The sequence below is a fragment of the Amphiprion ocellaris genome, chromosome 16, assembly GCF_022539595.1.
Source record: "Amphiprion ocellaris isolate individual 3 ecotype Okinawa chromosome 16, ASM2253959v1, whole genome shotgun sequence".
Lineage (NCBI taxonomy): Eukaryota > Metazoa > Chordata > Actinopteri > Pomacentridae > Amphiprion > Amphiprion ocellaris.
The window spans coordinates 7,977,380-7,996,507 of NC_072781.1; the positions used below are offsets into that span (position 1 = coordinate 7,977,380).

Genomic DNA, 19,128 nt, shown 5'->3' on the forward strand with positions numbered 1-19,128 from the left:
GCTGTAATCTCTGGAGCACATCCCAAAAGAGACTGCGAGCTTCAAGGAAATGCAGTTTATTAGCTTTATCAAGGTCATCTTCTCATTTTGTTTGTGCATGATAGCTTAAGAGCTTACTAGAGCTAGCAGCTCTATGAGGCTGTGCTATGGCTCAATGGTACTTTGAAATAAATGCTAATGCCACAATGCTAAGAGTGTTGCAATGACAACATGCTGATAATTAATGAGTCCCATGTTTACCATGTTTGCCATCTTAGTTTAATGTGTTAGCATGCTCTGTGATTAGCTTCGCAGATGTCTGGTCAGAGAGTCAAGAATTAGACAAAAAGAAATAATGAGTTTATGATGGCACCAGATAAACAGTTGAGATTTATCTTGATTAGAACATGTAGGTCTACGCCAAAGTTCATGGCAGTCTATCCAATTATTGTTAAGAATTTTACTGGAGGCCTCCTGGTGACATTCTGGATGACTATCTCCCTCAAATTTTACTTCTATCCATTTACCAGTTGCTGAGACATTTATTTTGGACCAAAGCTGTGGACTTACTGTCTGCTTGCAAGTTCAAAAACAAAAGAAACTGTCCAAAAAAAAGCTCATTAAACTCTAAGTATTTATCTGAAGCTTGAATTTTTGCCAATTCCTAAATACTGCTATATAATTTTATAGATAGCATTAAAATTTACAGGCATTATCCTTCTAAGAGAAACATTAAGTCTCTGTTCTTGGAGTGGACACCAGATGAAGAGGAATCTGTCTCTCTGAACATCAAGCTCCTGCTGAGCTTAGCCCTGAGATCATCTTGCTTCCAGCTTGGAGACAGAGAGCAGTGATATTACTGTATTAGTACATGCTTCCATGTGAAGGTACAATAGACATCCTGCACATCAATCATGCCATGCTGAGGGCCAGATCTGTTTAATCTGCCAGCAGTCTCTGAGGGCTTTCAGCCAGGCAGTCCAACATCACCTGCAGGAATACCCCTTTCTTTCCGGCTTCTCTGTGAAGCATTGTCCAACGTTAAATCATTGTTGCTTGTGAAGCCAAAGGGGCCAATTTTATACAAGATTACTCTCTTGGAAAGTGAAGGCTTTTCCTGAAGTTCCACTCACTCCACCCTGCTTATGTAAGCTGGGACGAGCAGTAGAGATACAAAACATACTGTCCATAGGTGTTGCCAGGGGGTCTTGGGGGAGATGGAGGGACTGATGGTGTTAGTTGCACCTTCCAAAACAGACAGGGATTCCTGGAGTTCATCTGGCAAACTATGATTCATAGAGGCTCATCTAGTTTGGAACGGAGATGTTAAAAGCTGACTGTGTCCACACAGGACTGAAGGCAAAATGCCTGACACTGCTTTTGAGGTGGAGGCAAGCCGGCTGCAATAAATACAATATTTCCAGAAGTGCCTGCAAATTATTTTTTCCTTTCCTACATGCTCAATTAAAGGGCAAAGTTTAAACCACTGAATACAGAGCATTTGAACTGACCAATAAGGCTGCTAGCTTAGCTTTTGATTAACATTTCTCCAATATAGTGTAAACTGAGGAGGCATCCTGGAGGATCCATTAAGCCATTATAATGAACCAACCTCTCTGAACCACTAACTTTGGCAGGAAATTGCTTTTTCCATTTTCTCCCGAGTTTCTCCCTGCACTACTCTCTCCTCCTGAGCCAGCATCTCCCCTGGTAAACTCTTATAAAATAGACAAATAAAATTACTGCAATACGAATGGGGACAAAATTAGTAATTATAGAACAATTTTTAATCGCTTCATAGTTTTTGACAAAACTAAACTGTTACCTGTAAGATTTCCATATTGCTCCATTCGATTATTACTTGATTTGTATGTGTCTTGGATAAATAGTAACTTCTGTGAGTATTATTCCAGAGAAACTGAATCCTTCAAGAGAACCCCAAGCACTCATTGGTTTACCCTGTTTATTTATCACTGCACCTATTTCAAACCCAACCAACCAGCGATAAGTATAAACTGCTACACCAACTGAAACAAAGACCACGACACAAACTGTATCATGAAGCCAGTGCAACGGAAAATACTTCCTTGGCTCGGGACAGCAGGCTGGAAAAGTGGAGAAAGCTGAGCTCGCTTATAGGTCTGACCTAGATTCGCTGCCCTGTCAAAGGCATATATTATCTAATCCAAGGTAAGGAAAAGTCGATAACTGCACTGGGCAGCAGTCACAGTCAATGTCTATGGTACAGTAGCTTTAACAGCAGGACTTCTGTTGAAAGTCTTGGGTGAACTGCAAAAACAATATGGAGCTGTAGTTTTCTATATCTAGATCTGTCTCTGTTCTACTCCTATAGCCTCACACCTTTATACAAAAATCTCCTATGAAATTAATCAGACATATTATTTGGCATTATGTGGCAGCATGACAGAATACAGATATTTTCCACTCAGTGCATCCAAAGACTCAGCAGGGAGACCCATGCTGTTTTAAATCTGCATGGCTTGAAAATCCATACAGGCCTTTTATCATAACAAATGCAGCAGACACTTTTAGTGCCTCTAACTCAGCATATTCACTGCGTAGCTCTGTAATACAGAGATCAATCTGTCAGAAATCATTAAAGGGTTTGCACTTATCCTGCAAGGGAATGGATGCTAAATCAAATGAACTCTGAAATCATCCTAGCACACACCTGGTCTTGTTAGTATTGGCAAAAGGATACGGACTGATGTCAGCCAGCCAAGTGGACCAGCATTAACTGACTTCCATTGCAGGAGGTGTTGAGATTGCCGCTAAATGCTAGCTGTGCTGCTGGAAACAGTCTGCACAGCAGAATGTGAGTGAGGGGGGGAATGTATTTATTTCAGATCTCTGTGAAACTGTCAATGTGTAATAAAGCTGTCAAATAGCCTTAGGATGTCTTCGAAAAAGCCTAGTTTACTGATTCTCTCTTTAGAAATTCATGAGATATCCAATAAATGAATGAGCTGAAGTGAAAGTGGCAACAAAATATAGCTTCCTTCAGAGAAAATGATGAAACAAAGCAATAATAACATGAAACTAAATTGCAGTTAAACCATAGAAACCAAGAAATCATAAATCTTCCATGAGATGTGCACACAGATCACCCACTATACCTATGGACTGAGGTCAGCCGAAATGCAAAAGTGAAGGGGCCTCTTCCTAAATGCACAGAACCATGCAGTTCAAATTCATGGAGGAAAGCACTCATATAAGGCCCCCGATAAAAGGACTTCAAGGTGTTGGAATATCCGCCTCACTGTGGCTCCCCATTGGGTTGAAATCCTACTGGAGCAGGGAGTGAAAACAAATACATGAACCCGAAGGCAGGACACGTGACACTTCAAAGCGATCTCACTCTATGGACCCTCTTCCTTAAGACCAGTGTGGTACTCACACCCATCATGAAACCCAAATCCAGTTGCCTTCCTGGTCACTGTTTCCTCCTCCATCTCTCTTTACCCATCCTCCCTCTGAAGAACACATGAGTCCCATTACTGTTTTACTGTCTCAGCACACCATTAAAGCTGAACATCAGATGTTGTTACTGAGCCTATAGCTCTCCAGTCACTCTTGGGCTCTATATGACAAATTTCCTTGAAGAAATGTGATTCAGACAGGTGCTTAGATCCGGGTGTCAGTTATATGAGTAATAAATCAAGTCTTCATTTTTTCTGTATTGCAAATGTGCTTACTATATATTGTATTTCAGTTAATGCATTTAAAACAAAACAATTAAAGCCTTATTTAAGTCCTCTTCCACCTACAATAGATATAAGCCCTGGTAATGTTGCAGCATATTGAATAACATGAAGCTGTACTCTCGGCTACAGACTCATTAAACATGCAATTTTGTCAAACTGAATGACACAAACTCTAAAACACAATCTTGGTCCCGTCTGCTAGCTCTTTCCAGAGGTTAAACAGCTGACTAAGGACTCTCTGCAGCTGGCATTTGTAAATCCGGCATGTCTTGCTGGCTTTCCATTAAAGTGAGGTGGAATAATTAATATGAGTCTGGAAGACATTCCTCTTGCTAGAGGCAACATTCTGGCCCAAAGCCTAAACCAACAGTGGGAAAAAACAGGGCTGACTGCAGGCCAAAGCGAGCCTCCAGATGGGGCTGAGTAACAGCTAGCAAGCTTTGGACAAAGAAGGTGAAAGGGTTGAGTGACAGAAAAGGGCAGAATGTTTGAGGAACTGCAGACTGAATCATGATTGTTCCTGTTTGTGTCTGACATACACAAGTTATTCCTGCTGAGCATGCCTTTGTTGTGCATTTGTTTTGATTACTCACCACTCTCACTCTTCTCAATGACGTCGACCACCTCGCCTGCCTGAAGACTGATTTCTGCAGGCTCTTGTTTCTCGTAATTGGCAACCACCACATATTGTTCCAGGAGCATGGGGTCCGAACCATCCAGACCTGGAGTTGATGGAAAAAAACATGCTGTCAGCCAGCTGCCAGCCATAGGTCCACGAGAACGACTGTTGGGCACTCGCTGTGCCATAGGCCACTTTGTCTGTAGAGCTCAGCCAATCACAATATTCACAGGGTTCAGTGCATCTTCCCCAGAGTCTAGCCATAGAGCTGCATCCCTCTCCAGCCCAACATCAAGGGCAATGGAGATGCTGAAATTCTAGGAAAAGAACCTCCCTCCAAAATGTCAAGGATCAAACAGTCAACAGCAGAAAATCCATTCTGTTTCACTGAAGAGACCCCATCCTCATTGTCCAACAAAGCTGAGTACAGGTCAGTAGATACACATAGACACATGAACACAGATTAAATAGAAGCAGCAATGAGAAAGCAGAGGGAGATGTAGCAGTGACAGAAAAGTGAGCTAAGCCAGCTGAGGACAGGACAGTAGAGTGGGAGAAAGAAATGGTTTCCCTTAGAAAATAAAACATCTGCTAAAAAGCCTCCTTCTCCTCAGTTAGGGCTGGAGCTGGAGGAAGAGTAGGGGGTTGTGTACGCCAATCATAAGAGTCGGCACTAGGGGCCTTAAATAGAACCAGATGAAGGGGCTGGAGTTGTGCTCAGAGGGATGGCCCTCTGTCTCCATGAAACACTAGAGCTCTGACTGCAGCGTGCAGCCCAGCCAATGGAAATCTTTCTTTCTCTACTTGACTGAGTTAACCATATAAACACCAGCATTGGCTTAGTTTCTTCACATAGCATATGCCTGCTTTCCTAACTGGGTCAGCACCCATCATTTCACCAGATTTTGGTTTTCTAACTATCAGGAAAGAAAAGAAACAGATGTTCTTCTTTCATTTATGAAGGAATTTAAGAAACGTATAGTGCCCGATACTTTACCAGCATCCACGTTTTTTTCCCACCACAAGAGTACGGCTACATTAACTGAGCCCGGCTGAAGCCTTAATCATGAAAAATCCTTAAAACAAGCATAGCCGAAGAAACTAAAGCAGATCTAACAAGTGTCAGCTGGAATCCAGACGCAAACCAGCTGACGTTCAGTTCACACATTAACAAGAGCTTCTACTGACCACCAAGTTCAAAGCTGCAAACAGAAGGAGCTTCTGTCTGTACGCTTTATATCTGTTTACCCTCAAACTACTTCTGCAGCAGATATGTGCATTTATGGTGCGATTTAATAACCAGAAAAGATCTACAAACACTGTTAGGACTACAATCTCTGTTCATGGTCCCACTCGTCTAAATGCTGCTTTTACTAACTGCCGTCAGTTACTGTTGAGCTTTTGACTCACATAATCAGCAAATATTTCCAGCAAAATACTGAAACAAAAAAGAGGCAAGCAAGTCCAAATAAAATACATGTGGTAAACACAGTTTGTGGAAAGAGTACCTCCGTTTTATCCTGTGGATGGAAAGTAAGAAGAGTTAAGTCCAAGAAACTGAAGGCTTGAGGCTTAGATAAGGAATGATTGAGAAGGTCTGGATTAAGCTGCCATTCCTCCAAAGAGCTGACTTGGCAACAGTCCCCCCAGACTTGAGATTAACATTTCTCTCAATCTGGATAATATTTTGCATTCAACTCCGGAGCTCTATTAGAAATGTCAAGAAGCTAATAACTCACAAAAATGAACTCAGCACCATTAGCGTCTCTCATGTCAAAACTGCCAAAGAGTCTGACACTGGAAATACTGTGGTCAGGCTGTGGTTTATGAAGCTTCACGTTATTTATACAAGATCTTTCATCTAACCACAACGCTGGGTGCAGAAACAATGGAAAGAGCTTTATTTAAACACTGCCCTGTTGTTCTTCAATGTATGATATGACAGCAATTACTTTATTTACAACAAACAGTAATATCTATCTTATATTCATATATTCTTATTTCTTTTGACACTATTATCCCTCTGAGCCTTCTGTTGCTCCTGCCTTATTTTTACTCACTGTGGGCTCATTTGTCACTGCAATGTAAAGTCACGTGCCTTTATAGAAACAGCACCACCATGGGCAGAAGTAGAGAGAAGTAAAAATGTCTTCTCTGCAGTATGACACTGCTATGATCGTAAAAATCATTTTAAAAAAAGAAAGAAGTTAAAACATAAATTGAATTTCTTTGGTTCTTTATTTTCCAGAAATTAAAAAAAATGTGGGATCAACCTATACAACACTTTCTAAGTGGTGGTATAATATTTGGAAAACAGTGGCTCTATGCATTATAAATATTTCATTATTATCATTATTACATTTTTAATTTGTCTCCATACTTGTGCCCTATCTGCTCTGTATAAAACAAAGCCTGCAGTTCAGCACAGTTGACTGAAAAAGTCCTTGAATTTTTGGCATTTTTTGCTGGTCAGACTTGAGTCAGTCACGGCTGCTCAGTTGTGCTGAGTAGCACACAATTATTTGCTTTTTTAAAAATAACTGTAGAGTAAACATGTTATTATTCCACAATTTTTTAATGATATATGAACAATAACGTGATTTTGTGTTACGCTTAGACGTGGGGAATTTTCTCAGCAGAAAGACACACCGCACATGATTATTCCAATGACCAGGAAAGTTGAAAAAACTGTTTCTGTTTTGTTTTTACAGGATCTGGTGACATCATGACAAACGGTGTAATTTTGGTGATTAAAAAAACATAATGTTTTTTTCAAAAATGTTTTGTGGTCTAGAAGATTTACATTTTTTTGTTGATTTTTAATGGTTTATGTAAACTCAGACGAATTTAACGCTCAACAAGGACACAAGACAACTGACTCTGACTTAGTTGTTACAGTTGCAGTACAACTTCAGTCAGTTATTTTAAAAAAACAACTTGCAACTACACTTACATATTTGAGTAATTTATTTTAATCAGCAATTGCATTTTATTCATAGTATATCTGCTATTATATCTTGTTCTGCCATATACTGCTTATTAAAAGCATCTGTCAAGTATCCCCAATTTTGTAGACTGCAGAGATGGTCAAGATATGGGTAGTAAATATGGGATTCTGAGTGTGTTTAAATCAAGTTCCCAGCTATCATGTATGGGTTTTGGGTTGTCTAGACTTAGAGATTTATTAGTAAGCAGCACCTTTACTAGGAGTAATTTAAAATTAACTCCTCTTTGCTTTTTCATGACCAGTAATTTTCCCACAGCAGCAACCCTGTGGATTTATTGTGCAGCTTTGCCCACTTAATGCTGAATTTGGCCTTGAAATACGTACTGTCCTGTTGGGAACCCAGATTCAAATATCTTCAAACTTGGACATTGGTTCATTAAAAAAAAAAAAGAGAAAGAAAACACACAGTTTTCAAGAACATAATTTCTCAACAGAGGGACATAAAACTCAGCAGGTCATGATCTAATGAAACCATAATCTATGTCAAATGATGTAAATGTAGCAATTAACTACTGCTGCGAGAGAACAGTCAATGTGAGAGTGAGTAAAGACTTTGTCAGCAAAGTCAATAGGCTTGAAAACACAAAAGCTAATATTTCAGTCTCATTCAGGAAATGAAATGTTTTGCAACAGCAGGAAGACAGAGTCTGAACATGGAGAACATGTGTGAGAAAAATGAGGTGAAGCAGCTCTGGACAGGATGGGTCTAATTTCAAATGAACTTTGTGCAAAGAGAGCTGAATATAGAATGAGCTTTATAAATCAGGGTTTCAGCTAAATGTAGCACTTCAATAAAGTTTCAGCACTACTATCACTCACTCCCTGGTGGGGAGGTGTGCGAGAAGAGTAATACATCACGAGGCACATGGAAGGATTATAAATCAACTAATTTGAAAAAAAAAATAGAAATTACAATTTCATTAAAAATACATGCAGCATATAGCCACATACAGAGGCAGCTGAGAATGCATGAAAACTATTAGGAAGCAAGTAGGTGAATAAAATAGTTAATTAAGTCTTTGAAAATGTAATCAAAAAGATAAATGGATAGTTCAAACATCAAACTTCTGCCGCTCTAAATGACAGTTGCATGAATGAACATTTTACCAAATTTACTTTTAAGTTAAGGTCGGCAAAAATCTGGTTCACAATTTGAGAATACAGCCCTCTTCCCTGTCTGTCTGAACCTCCTTCCATCAGACGAGGAATCATCTAGCTAAAAGTTAATACAGTGGGTCCTAGACTTAAGTCACAGTTCCCTTCCTATGGTGTGATTTAAGTCAATTTTTGCTGTAAACTCCAGTGAAAATGTAAAGAAAGCCGTTACGTGCATCACAACATTGATCCGTTTACATATCTGTACAACTACAGTAACAAAAACAGTCATTAGCTCCCACTGAAACACAGTTCGGTAGGAAAATACCGGCGAAAATGTAAACTAAGTCTGACTTACGCTTGGGAGCCATAATGAAGTTAGCGAATGTAGCATAATCCAACGTGGTGGCAAATGTAAACAAAGCCGTCTTATAGCGCCGCGTGACTACTGTACATACAGTATTCATCTACTTGCCGCGTGTCTACATATGTATTCGCTCCATTTGCCGCGAGACGACATATTCATCCGCTCCATTCGCCAACTAGTTTCACTGAACCAGTTCTGTCGTAACAACGAAACGCCGTACATTAAACCGAGGACGGCCCGTGATCACTTTGCACCTAACGGCGAAATGACGTAAGTCGAGGATGTCGTAAACTGAGGACCTCTTGTATTATCTTGTGGCTTTACCCAGGATTTAAAACTTGCTCTCCTGAGTTTAAGTTCTCCACCTAACTCATTGCACCACCACATCCTAATGCCACTGCTAACTCTGTTGCTCTATGTATAATCTCAGTTGATTGCCTAAAGTCTGCCTTAACTGGCTGAATTTTTTGAGGTTTAAAACCAGAGCCAAGAGAAGGTGCAGAAGTCTAGTTTCCTCTCAGACCATATGAATTATAATATGCTTAAAAGTTGTTGTGGAAGTTTGTCCAATAATGCCCCCAAAAAAATCCTGCTTACCCCAGCTTTAATAGACAGTTCAAATGCTTAACAAATATCTAAGTTTTATATTTAAATAAACACATTTGGATTTACTTTACTGACTGTGAATAATGTGCTACTCGAGTTCATTTGTTAGGGTTGTGTGGTATTTCTGAGAAAATACTTGAGAACTGCCGTTATAGGATGCATGTGTGTTTTCGTATGTATATGAACAGTGACGACCGAAAGCATTTATGAGCCTCGAAAAGCATTTTCTTCTTGGCTTCCATCGCATGCCGCTATTAGCCACTCGCTTTATCTCTCCTCACTCAGATTTATACATGTGCTTCCTGCTCCCACCCTTGCACTCCCAGACGTCCTAACTCCATCCAACCCCCAACCCCACCCCCACTTACCCGTCATCAGCTCCATCCAAAGATGATGACAGTTAAACTTTGCAATAATTCATCACCAAGAGGAGGAAACCAGGGAGTCTAGTCTAAACCGTTTATACCCAGGATATTTTCCCTGTGAACATGTTTCAAGGATCAAGCTTTTTGGTTGATAGCATAGTTGGCACTGGCCTTCACATTTTAGTGCCACATTTTGAACCCATGGGGTAACTTTATGAGAGCAGAACTGGGTTGAGAGGAGTAAAATTTGGCAAAGTGCAATGCCTTTGTTTGGCTCATCAGCAGCAGATGTGCAGCTGGATTAGAAAGGGACACAGAACTGCTGTTCAATGTAGTACAGATGTACTCATGTCATTGAATCAGTATGTGGCCCTGAGGGAGAAGGGGCAAACCACAAATAAATAGTACAGAAACATTCCCCCAAAATCATCATACAGTAAGACAGCCTTCACATGGCAGTTAAAAATGTCTAAATATCTTAATTATCTACACATGATTTGCTGATTTTTCAGTATGTTAAAGGTTTAGATAAACATGTTGACGTTACATAACATATAGTATTAAAGTTGCATTAGATGGACTTTCAACTGCTTATTAAAGGTCCACTGTGCAATTTCTCGTAAACATTTGAAGTTATGTTTACATGTGCTTATCATGTGTTTACATGTTTTTCAACAAAATGCAAATGCGATGCCCTCCTTCCTCAAGAACCATCAGTGGAAGAATTTGACATTTGTATTGTTTACATTCAAGTTTGCTTCAGAGCAGTCTTCTGTTATGCCTTTATTTGCACATTGCAAAACATTTCTTTAAACGTAACCACAACCAAATGCCAATCAATAAAATTAAACCACTGCAGGACTGTGCATCATGTAGGCTGATTTTGTGTGCAAAAACGTGACAACAAAACAGGGACCCACTCATAAAAAGTTGCTCCACAGTGCTACTAAAGGTAAGTAGCTCCACAGGGACCCTTTAACTACAGTACAGACCTTTGCACTGGATCTTGCTAACACAGAATGTTTTCAAAAAGACTGGAATCAGAGTCAAACCGCTAAATTAATGAGTGGGACTTCAAACTAATCCTACACTTCATCAGGTTTTCCAGTAGAAACTCTGACGCCTTCACCACTTGACAACTCGTACACGGAGGAAAAGGAGTGTAACGTATTCCCCAACTTTACAAAATCACAAATAAATTGCAAATTTGTGATCTCATTCTCATACAGAACAGATTCTGCCTCGAACGCTGTGTTTTGAGCAAGAAGCTTAAGCTCTGCCTCCAGGGTGGGAGTCCACTGGGACAAATGGTCACTTATCAGAAACAGAGCGGCCTGTATTGGATATGCTCTGTGCTGCAGGAGGTGGAGCTTTGACAGTCAGAGCTTAGTGGAAACCCTACACATTTCTATGCTGATGTTTTTGCTGTATGCATTAAATGAACAGCACTATATCAGATTTTTAACAACATCTAGGGGAAAAAAGAAAAATACAACATTTGATTTAAATTTGGATTAATACACAAAATGAAATCTTTCACTAGGAGACTCATTATTGTGCATTAGTCTAGAAAAGGGGGGGATCTGAAAAGGCCCAGTTTTCAATAGCTGTTCATTAAGAAAGACGATGGTTGTTTAAGTGATTTGGAAGTGCTCATTTGCCTTAATGACTTCCTACCCCAGTTTGAAATCGTATCCATCTGCAAATACAAACAAACACACAGACCTCTTGACCCACCCACCATCTGACTTGTTAACAGATTAACTCTTTCTCCCCGCAACAAGCATGCTCATAAGCATGCATACCCACATACAGTGTGTAAAACACCCACACAGACACAATCCCATCCACGCACAGAGACCTTGTCAGTCCCCAGAGACCCGCAGCTCAAATAAAGACAGCGAGTCTGCACACATAAACACACTCCCACGGCCTGTGCACAACACTGACATGGTTTCCACTTGCCACGTAAACCTCCTCTCCAGCTGCTTTTCACATGCACTACACCCCCGAGCGCTCCACTTCTTTCTCTCTCCTACTCAATTTCTGTCTGCTGCTCATCTAACTTTTTTATTTCGAACACAGTTAATTCCTAATGCTTTGAAGAAGCTCCTGAACTTCAGCATCCAGAAATGTAAGTAGCAGCATTTCCTTTAGGGTTTGTTATGACATCATATCTCTTCATCATTCACTGTCACTGTCTGACAGTTATTTATGCTGACAAGCTGAATATCAGCAGTCAATCCTGACAACGTCATTATATGTTAGAGAGAAGATAGCATGTCTGTCTTTGAACCTTAAGTAAATAGTGGCTTGGCAGTCAATCACAGACTTCTTCAAACCTCACAAGGCACTAGAAGTCACAAACAATAACTGAGATATGGCTCTGAATCTTACTGAAAACGCATCTCCAATTCCCTTTGAATATACGTCTTTTTATCTAGTACCAGTTCTACAAAAAAGACAAATCACCCATCACTACCAATCACGATGGTAATGAATGTGATGACAATTTTGTCATCAAGACAATGACAAAAACAAAACCATTAGGGAGTGATCATCTCTAAATATGTAAACCGAAGATATTCCTTTGATTTCTTCTGCTTGCCAGGTAAACAGAGTTCCTAGTCGGACCTCTAAATGCTTGCAGTTTTGTGGTCAAGGGCTACATTCTCCTGTTTAGGGCAAACTCTTATGGGAGACATGCACCATGTAATTATGGAAACCGTAAGCTGCAGCTACAGCACAAATTCACCACAGACTCACTGCACTTTATCTGCTGTCCTGCTTTAACAGAGAAATATCAGTCTTTAACCACTAATGTCCGGCATGGGGAGTATGGTGAAAGACTGAAGCTCAAGAATGAAGAACTTGTACAGTATGTGCTACATGTTAACGGCGAATAGTAAATTATCATGAGCACCAGACATAAACTGTGTTATTATTGCTTTCATTGGTAGACTTAATTCAACTGAAGGATTTAGAGAAAGAATAAATGCATGTACATCTTAGAAAATAAATAGTGGATTTAATATCAAACCAAACAATTCAGAACAAAAAAAAGCTAGAACTGTGCGTGCAAACGACAGCCACTATATGACGAACTTTCCAGGCAGCCGATATGAATATAAGTGGAAGCCAATCTAATATCTTGCACAGACTGAATGTAGGCTACGCAGCACACACACACGCACACACACACACACACAGAGAGAGAAAGAGAGAGAGAGAGAGAGAGACACACACACACAGCTGAAATAAGACAATTTTTCCATTTCACTATGTAGCTGGAATTCCCTGTTACATAAAGCCTCAATACCATGGAACACATAATGAAATTAGGTTGGTTTCTTATTTCATTTGGTGGCAACTCCGGCACAGCTTTTCCTCAGAGTAGATCACCCACAGAAAATTCACTTACAGGTCATTGACTAAAACGTTCATAGCCCGGCTATGTCAACTGTGGCACACTGCAGAAAGAACAGCCACAGCAACTTTGCATCTGATTGCAGGACTAACGTGTAATTTAGTAATGCATGTGGGTATTCTGAGACTATGCATGCAAGTGCACGCTCACACCAATACACAACTATTGCACAGCTGTTCACTAAACCCCTCTCACACTTTTCCTGCAGCCTCCTACGCTCCTATCCCCATGCTCAGCCGAGTCACTCACGCTTTCGATCTTCCTCGCATTATCTCACACATACAAACACAAATATATTAATCCAACAATCTCAGAGCAAATACAGAGGCACAAACAGGCGGTATCTTACATCTTTTATTGTTTTCTTAAGTGTTTAGGGCAGGATATATACATAGATATGTGAGTGAAGAGCATGTGACACTGATTTAGCATTGCACTGCTATAGCAATGACAGACTCATTTTGACAATAAAGGGAGATTTTTTGCATTCCAGTTAGGGCTGCAGCTAACAATCAGCTTCATAATCAACCAATCTGCAGATTTTTTTCACATTAATTGTCAGATCTGTGAAAAAAAAATGCCCTAAACCCAGATATAATCAAATTTACTATGTTATGTAACAATGAAAAGTAGCGAATTCTCTCATCTGTGAAACTGAAAGCATAGAATACTTGGCATTTTGCTTCAGAAATATCCCAAAGCATTAATCAATATGAATTAAACTGTTACTAATTAACAGATTACTAGACTATCATTGCAGCTCAATTCCAAACATTCTTCCTACTCATCAAAATCTGGGGCCTACAGTACCCACAATGCAACTCGATCACTGCCAGTATGCTCTGAGATTTTTTTTTTCGTTTTCAAGTCTCCAGTCTGACATCTTTTTGATTAACTCCCTGATACTTTTGTACAGACATTGAGGAGTAGAATTGGCAGAGTTCCATTTTAAAGTTCGAGCGGTTTTGTGCAGCTGTTTGAAAACTGATGGAAACTGTACAATTTCTACATAAACAGACTTCAAAGTCATTTAAGTAAGCAGTATTTAGTTAATGAGTCATCGATTAAGTAAGAAGAACACGATAAAATGGACTGAGTAGAGAATAACTGTATAAAACCCTCTACTGACTCAGGTAAAAAAAAGATTGTCTTACCTGATTTACGTTTTCCGGAGCCTCCACACTCTCTAGAAAAGAAACAACACCAGAGCAACATGGTCAGTATGAGTGTGTGTATAAGAGGTCAAAGCATTGATATGACTCGATCAATCCAGAAACTGACTACAGTTGAATCTCTGCCTGGGACCATTCAAAATGCAGTTGGCACACAAGTACCAGCCAAACCCTTGTTGAGAATGCATGCAGAACTTGACCCACTACCCGAGGGAGGGAGACAGGGTGGGACACATACTGGTGAGTCCCACTGTAAGTATGTCAAGGACAGTAACACAGCAAAGCATCAGCTCTTTTAGCTAATATCCCGTCATGTGTGTATGCATCCGTTCAAATGGTAGACATGGTGTGTATGAGAGTGATGCAGCTGCCTCTGTTCAACAGAACAGCGTTTATTTACTTGACAACAGTATCATATCCCCCCGTTAAGTCCCATTCATGTTCAGATGTGAAAGCGTCTTTCTGTCCCAAAGCCTGGATTGCAACAAAACGCTGAAAGGAAACGCATTAGTATCAATGAACCTGCTCTGTGCTTTGACTCTCATCACAGTCACAGAGCAGAAAATTCACTACACTCACATTTACTGTACATGTCTATGTGTGGTGCAGAACATTGACCTTCATCAGTTCTAAGTTAATGTTTAACAAAACAGAAATATACAATCAATTACTGAAATGAGCTGCAAATAACACAGGCTACAATTGAACTGTTTGCAGGGCTGCACTAAGGAGTGATTGACACAGCTTGGACATGTTTATTGTTGCCACGGTGATTCATAAAGATAATTAAGTTGGCAATATGTCAGTAAAAGTATGTAAAAGTCTATCTACTACATATATATAAGGACTGTTTTTGGGATTGTTTTAACTTCATAAATTATTGCAGATTTGTCTTGTATTGTTTTCTGTATTTGCAGCTCTTTTTTTCTAACTTGGCAAAGATGTCTTGATATGCTTGTGATTTCTCTGTGTGCATGTTTGTTCTGTATTTGCAGTGTGCTCAGCTCTTAGTGCAACCATAATTTAGGCTAGGACAGATCATCTGTAAACTGTCAATGTTGTTCTGTTCAGGTGGAGAAAATATACAGCGATAGTTTTAGTCTGACAGAAATTTCTCATTTAGAAACAAACAGTGAATGCATGATAAATACATTTTAATTATTCATTAAAGTGCATTCAGAATTCAGATTGTTTTGAGTGCTCATGCTTCATTTACTGTAACGCAGGTACATAAATAATGATGTTTCACAAGCACTCAATACACTCAGGTTGATGCGAATTTGCTATGAAGAGGAAATACATAAACATTTCAAAATATTCCCAACCAGACCATTTTAGGAAGTTTGGGCTGAATGCATGTTCTCAGTTTGTGAACTGCAAATAGAGAACTAGCTAGAAAGCTGAGGTTTGACACAGATGGGAACAGGCACCTGGCTCTCTGGAGAGGCCAGCAGCAGGACTGGAGCCATGGCCAGTTATGGATATGAGCACATGTTTGGATAAACCTTGTCCAACATTTGCCAGGTTACAGCCTGTTCATCAGCTCTCTGTGTTTCATTGATTTCAGTTAACAAGAAAACGTTTCACGAGTATTTTGCAATGTAAAAAAAAAAAAAAAAAAAAAAAGTAGATTATTTTAATCTGTAGTACAAAGACGCCATTTCACATTTGGTTTTGCTTTCAGAGGACAAAATTGAAAATGTAAAACCACATTGAAACTATAAAACTGGGGTAGGTCAGTGTCTGGCAAGCGCCACAGCATTACCTTACTTCAAGCTAAGCAACAGCAGTCGTTTAAGAAAAACATTTCTTATCAATAACTGTGTTTGTTGCTTTAGATAAAGTCATTTTTGGCATATGGCTTCGCTGTTTCCAGATGTATGAGCAAATACAAGACAGACAGTTGAGACATTTCTAATCACACACGTAATAGCTTACTACTTAATTGCTTTATTCAAAGCATAAATGATATGCTTAGTTAACTTTGAAATAAAACAACCATGAATTGGACTGCAAGAACAATGTTTATATTGCATCTTCCAGCAACATCCATACTGTGGAAAATCAAATGCAACCTCAGTGCAATATGAATTTTGTAACTTTATGATAGGCAGAAAATACAATAAGGGGAAACATTTATGCCAAGCCAACATAAATAATTGTAGTTTATTGCAAAAAAAAATAGTATAGTCTAAACTGATGACGCACCAAGTAACACTGGAGGCAACTTTAAAATTAACTTTAGAAGAGAAAACCAAATATGTAATAGGTTTTCAAATCAAAACAACGCACACATTACCTATGATGGTTTTAGTTGTTTCTTTGGATGAAAAGGCAGCAAGGTGAGCGACGGAAACATTTAAACATTCAAAATATGCGAAACTAATTGTTTTAGACTTTAATTATTAATATGTGATGCATTCTGTGTTTATTTTTGCCAAAATCTGTTGGGTGGAGATGAAACTGAGGGAAACACTGTAGAGGGCTAAGGAGAAATGATGGGGATAAACTAGATGCCTGACCTGCCCCGCTTGCTCATGACCCTTAGCGCAGAGGTGGAGTAATATTCCTCCCAGGAGGAGACTGAGCACACAGCTCTGGCTCTGTGCGCCTTCCTCCTATCACCAGTAAAATCTAATAGATGAGGGGAAGGTAAGGGGAGGGAAAATATGTCCAAACACTATTAAATGTTTAAGACTTTGTGCCTGCGTTTTTAGAGGTACATTTCAACCTCCAGTTAACAATGGGGAGTCAGAGAAGTTGAGAGATAAGTCTTCGCAACTCATACAGTTTGGTTTCGTCATACAAACACCCATGCCAGGAGATGCACATACAGTAAACGTGCACGAGGGCTGAACACATCATTAAAAATCCAAACCCGTGAGAATCCGTCCAAAGCTAGAGTTGAGAGTAACCATCTGTTTGTGCATAACTGCAGCTCACTCTTTGTAGGTGGGCCTGTTACAAAAAGGAATGTGTGAGATATTGGGCCTTTCCTCACATTTTTCAGTCGAGCCAGAGGACTGAACTATCTGCTTCATGTATACATTACACAGACACTCCTGCATGACCTCAGATTAACCTCTGCAGGAGTAACCCCCAGCTCTGGAGTCAATGGGTCGACGTCATTGAACAGCAAATCATTATGATACAGCACACATCTGATTTGCACACAAAAATGTTGCAGCAGGAGTTTCTGTGTGCATGCTTAAAAAAGGTAATAGTGCTGCTTACTCAAATCCTCACAAAAGTGCACACAAAAGCGCAGCAAACTCATGCATGCTGGCTCGAATCTTCAGCAAAGCTTGGCCATGATTACACTCTGATGTCAGGGTAAAAGAATGCTAGTTTGACCACGTATCAACCACTAATAACTTCCTTTGTGGTGAAACACTGATGTCAAATTAAGCTTCAGTCTGTAAAGAAAAGACTTTCAGACAAATACAGTGCTACTCATAAAAATACATTGCTGTGTAGTTGTATTAATCATGTTCTGTTTACACATTTACAATGTGGAGACAAGAAGCAGGTTCCCACATTAACTTCTGAGGTTAGTACTTGGGCTTTGTATGAGGTTATCATTAGGGTTACGCTTGTAATGATTATCATTAAGATTTCAGTACATTTCAAGGAAATGAAGGTAAATCAGAACAATGCCTTCTTAAATCACAAAGTTATGAGTGTGCATTTGTGTATATGCATGGTAGCTGTACCATCATATATGTAAAAGTGTTCTGACTGCATGTTTTGCACCAGCAGCATGATCACATGTTTAAAAAGAATCTACAGATGAGACACTAATGTTTTAACTAAATAAACTGTCTTCATCGCATGGACAATAAATCTTGCCATGATTGAAAGTCCACCTTCTCCTGTCTTGTAAATAAAATGAAGAAAAAACAAGCCACAACTCATGGAACAAGTCCTTTGACCCCATGAATGGAGCTAGATGGAGCTTTGACCTCGAAGGTCAGACACCATGGAGGTTATTTATTTTGCTGCAGTCTGCCTTTCACTGCTCGGTCTATTCTGTTGTGAAACCTTGGCGTCAATGTCACAATCCTGTTGCAAATTATTGCTTCCTAAATTCCAATATTATTTTCTCTTGGACAAAAGTGGTCCAGATTTGCTGTACAAGTCAAGTACAGACAAACTGTCTAAGTCCACAAGGCAAAAAAACACTCATTTGACCTGAAAGCATAACACATTAATCTAAAGATATAACTAAAACAACCTCAGTGCTAATTTAATGTGCAATTAAACAGATCATCATCATCATGGCTTAACAATTAACTGACAATTTTATAACTGACATCATAATGTTTACTGGCGTATTCTGACAGTAACTTACACACTTCAGTAGTAGTGTAACACCATAACTACAGGCTATAATATCCCATTCAGTATCAATGTGACTTTCACGCCTCTTGTATTAGTCAAGGACTGCTTTGCATTAGTAACCCCCCTTTTTAGCTTTGAACTTGCATTTAAAATAAATCTTTCTTTATTTCTTGTTTGCTGATTTCTGACAGCAGGACTTGCAGCTCTATAGCGTGACCCTTTTGTATACTTCTGTGATTGAAATTTGGCCACAAACAGTCAGTCCTATAAACTCTATATGACCTCTATATGACCTCTGTGGGTCAAAGTTGTAATGTGTGTGCATTTTTTTGTATGCTGAGTCAGTTGCTTACTGCCAGGCTCCATGAGCTCAGACTAAATGTAGTGGAAAAGCTTAAGACAACATCCAATCAACTAAACGTCCT

At 39.5% G+C, this 19,128-nt stretch overlaps 1 protein-coding gene across 2 annotated transcripts in view; it reads right to left on the minus strand.

Annotated features, from left to right (window-relative positions):
- Positions 1–19,128, minus strand: part of LOC111580709 (SH3 and PX domain-containing protein 2A-like) — a 52,985-nt gene that overhangs the window by 17,121 nt on the left and 16,736 nt on the right. For both annotated transcript variants that reach the window (XM_055018529.1, XM_023288570.3), the window contains exons 6-7: positions 14,345–14,376; positions 4,298–4,426 (exon numbers count right to left, since the gene is read on the minus strand). In XM_055018529.1, coding sequence (XP_054874504.1) covers positions 4,298–4,426; positions 14,345–14,376 — 161 coding nt within the window. The remainder of the gene's footprint in view (positions 1–4,297; positions 4,427–14,344; positions 14,377–19,128) is intronic.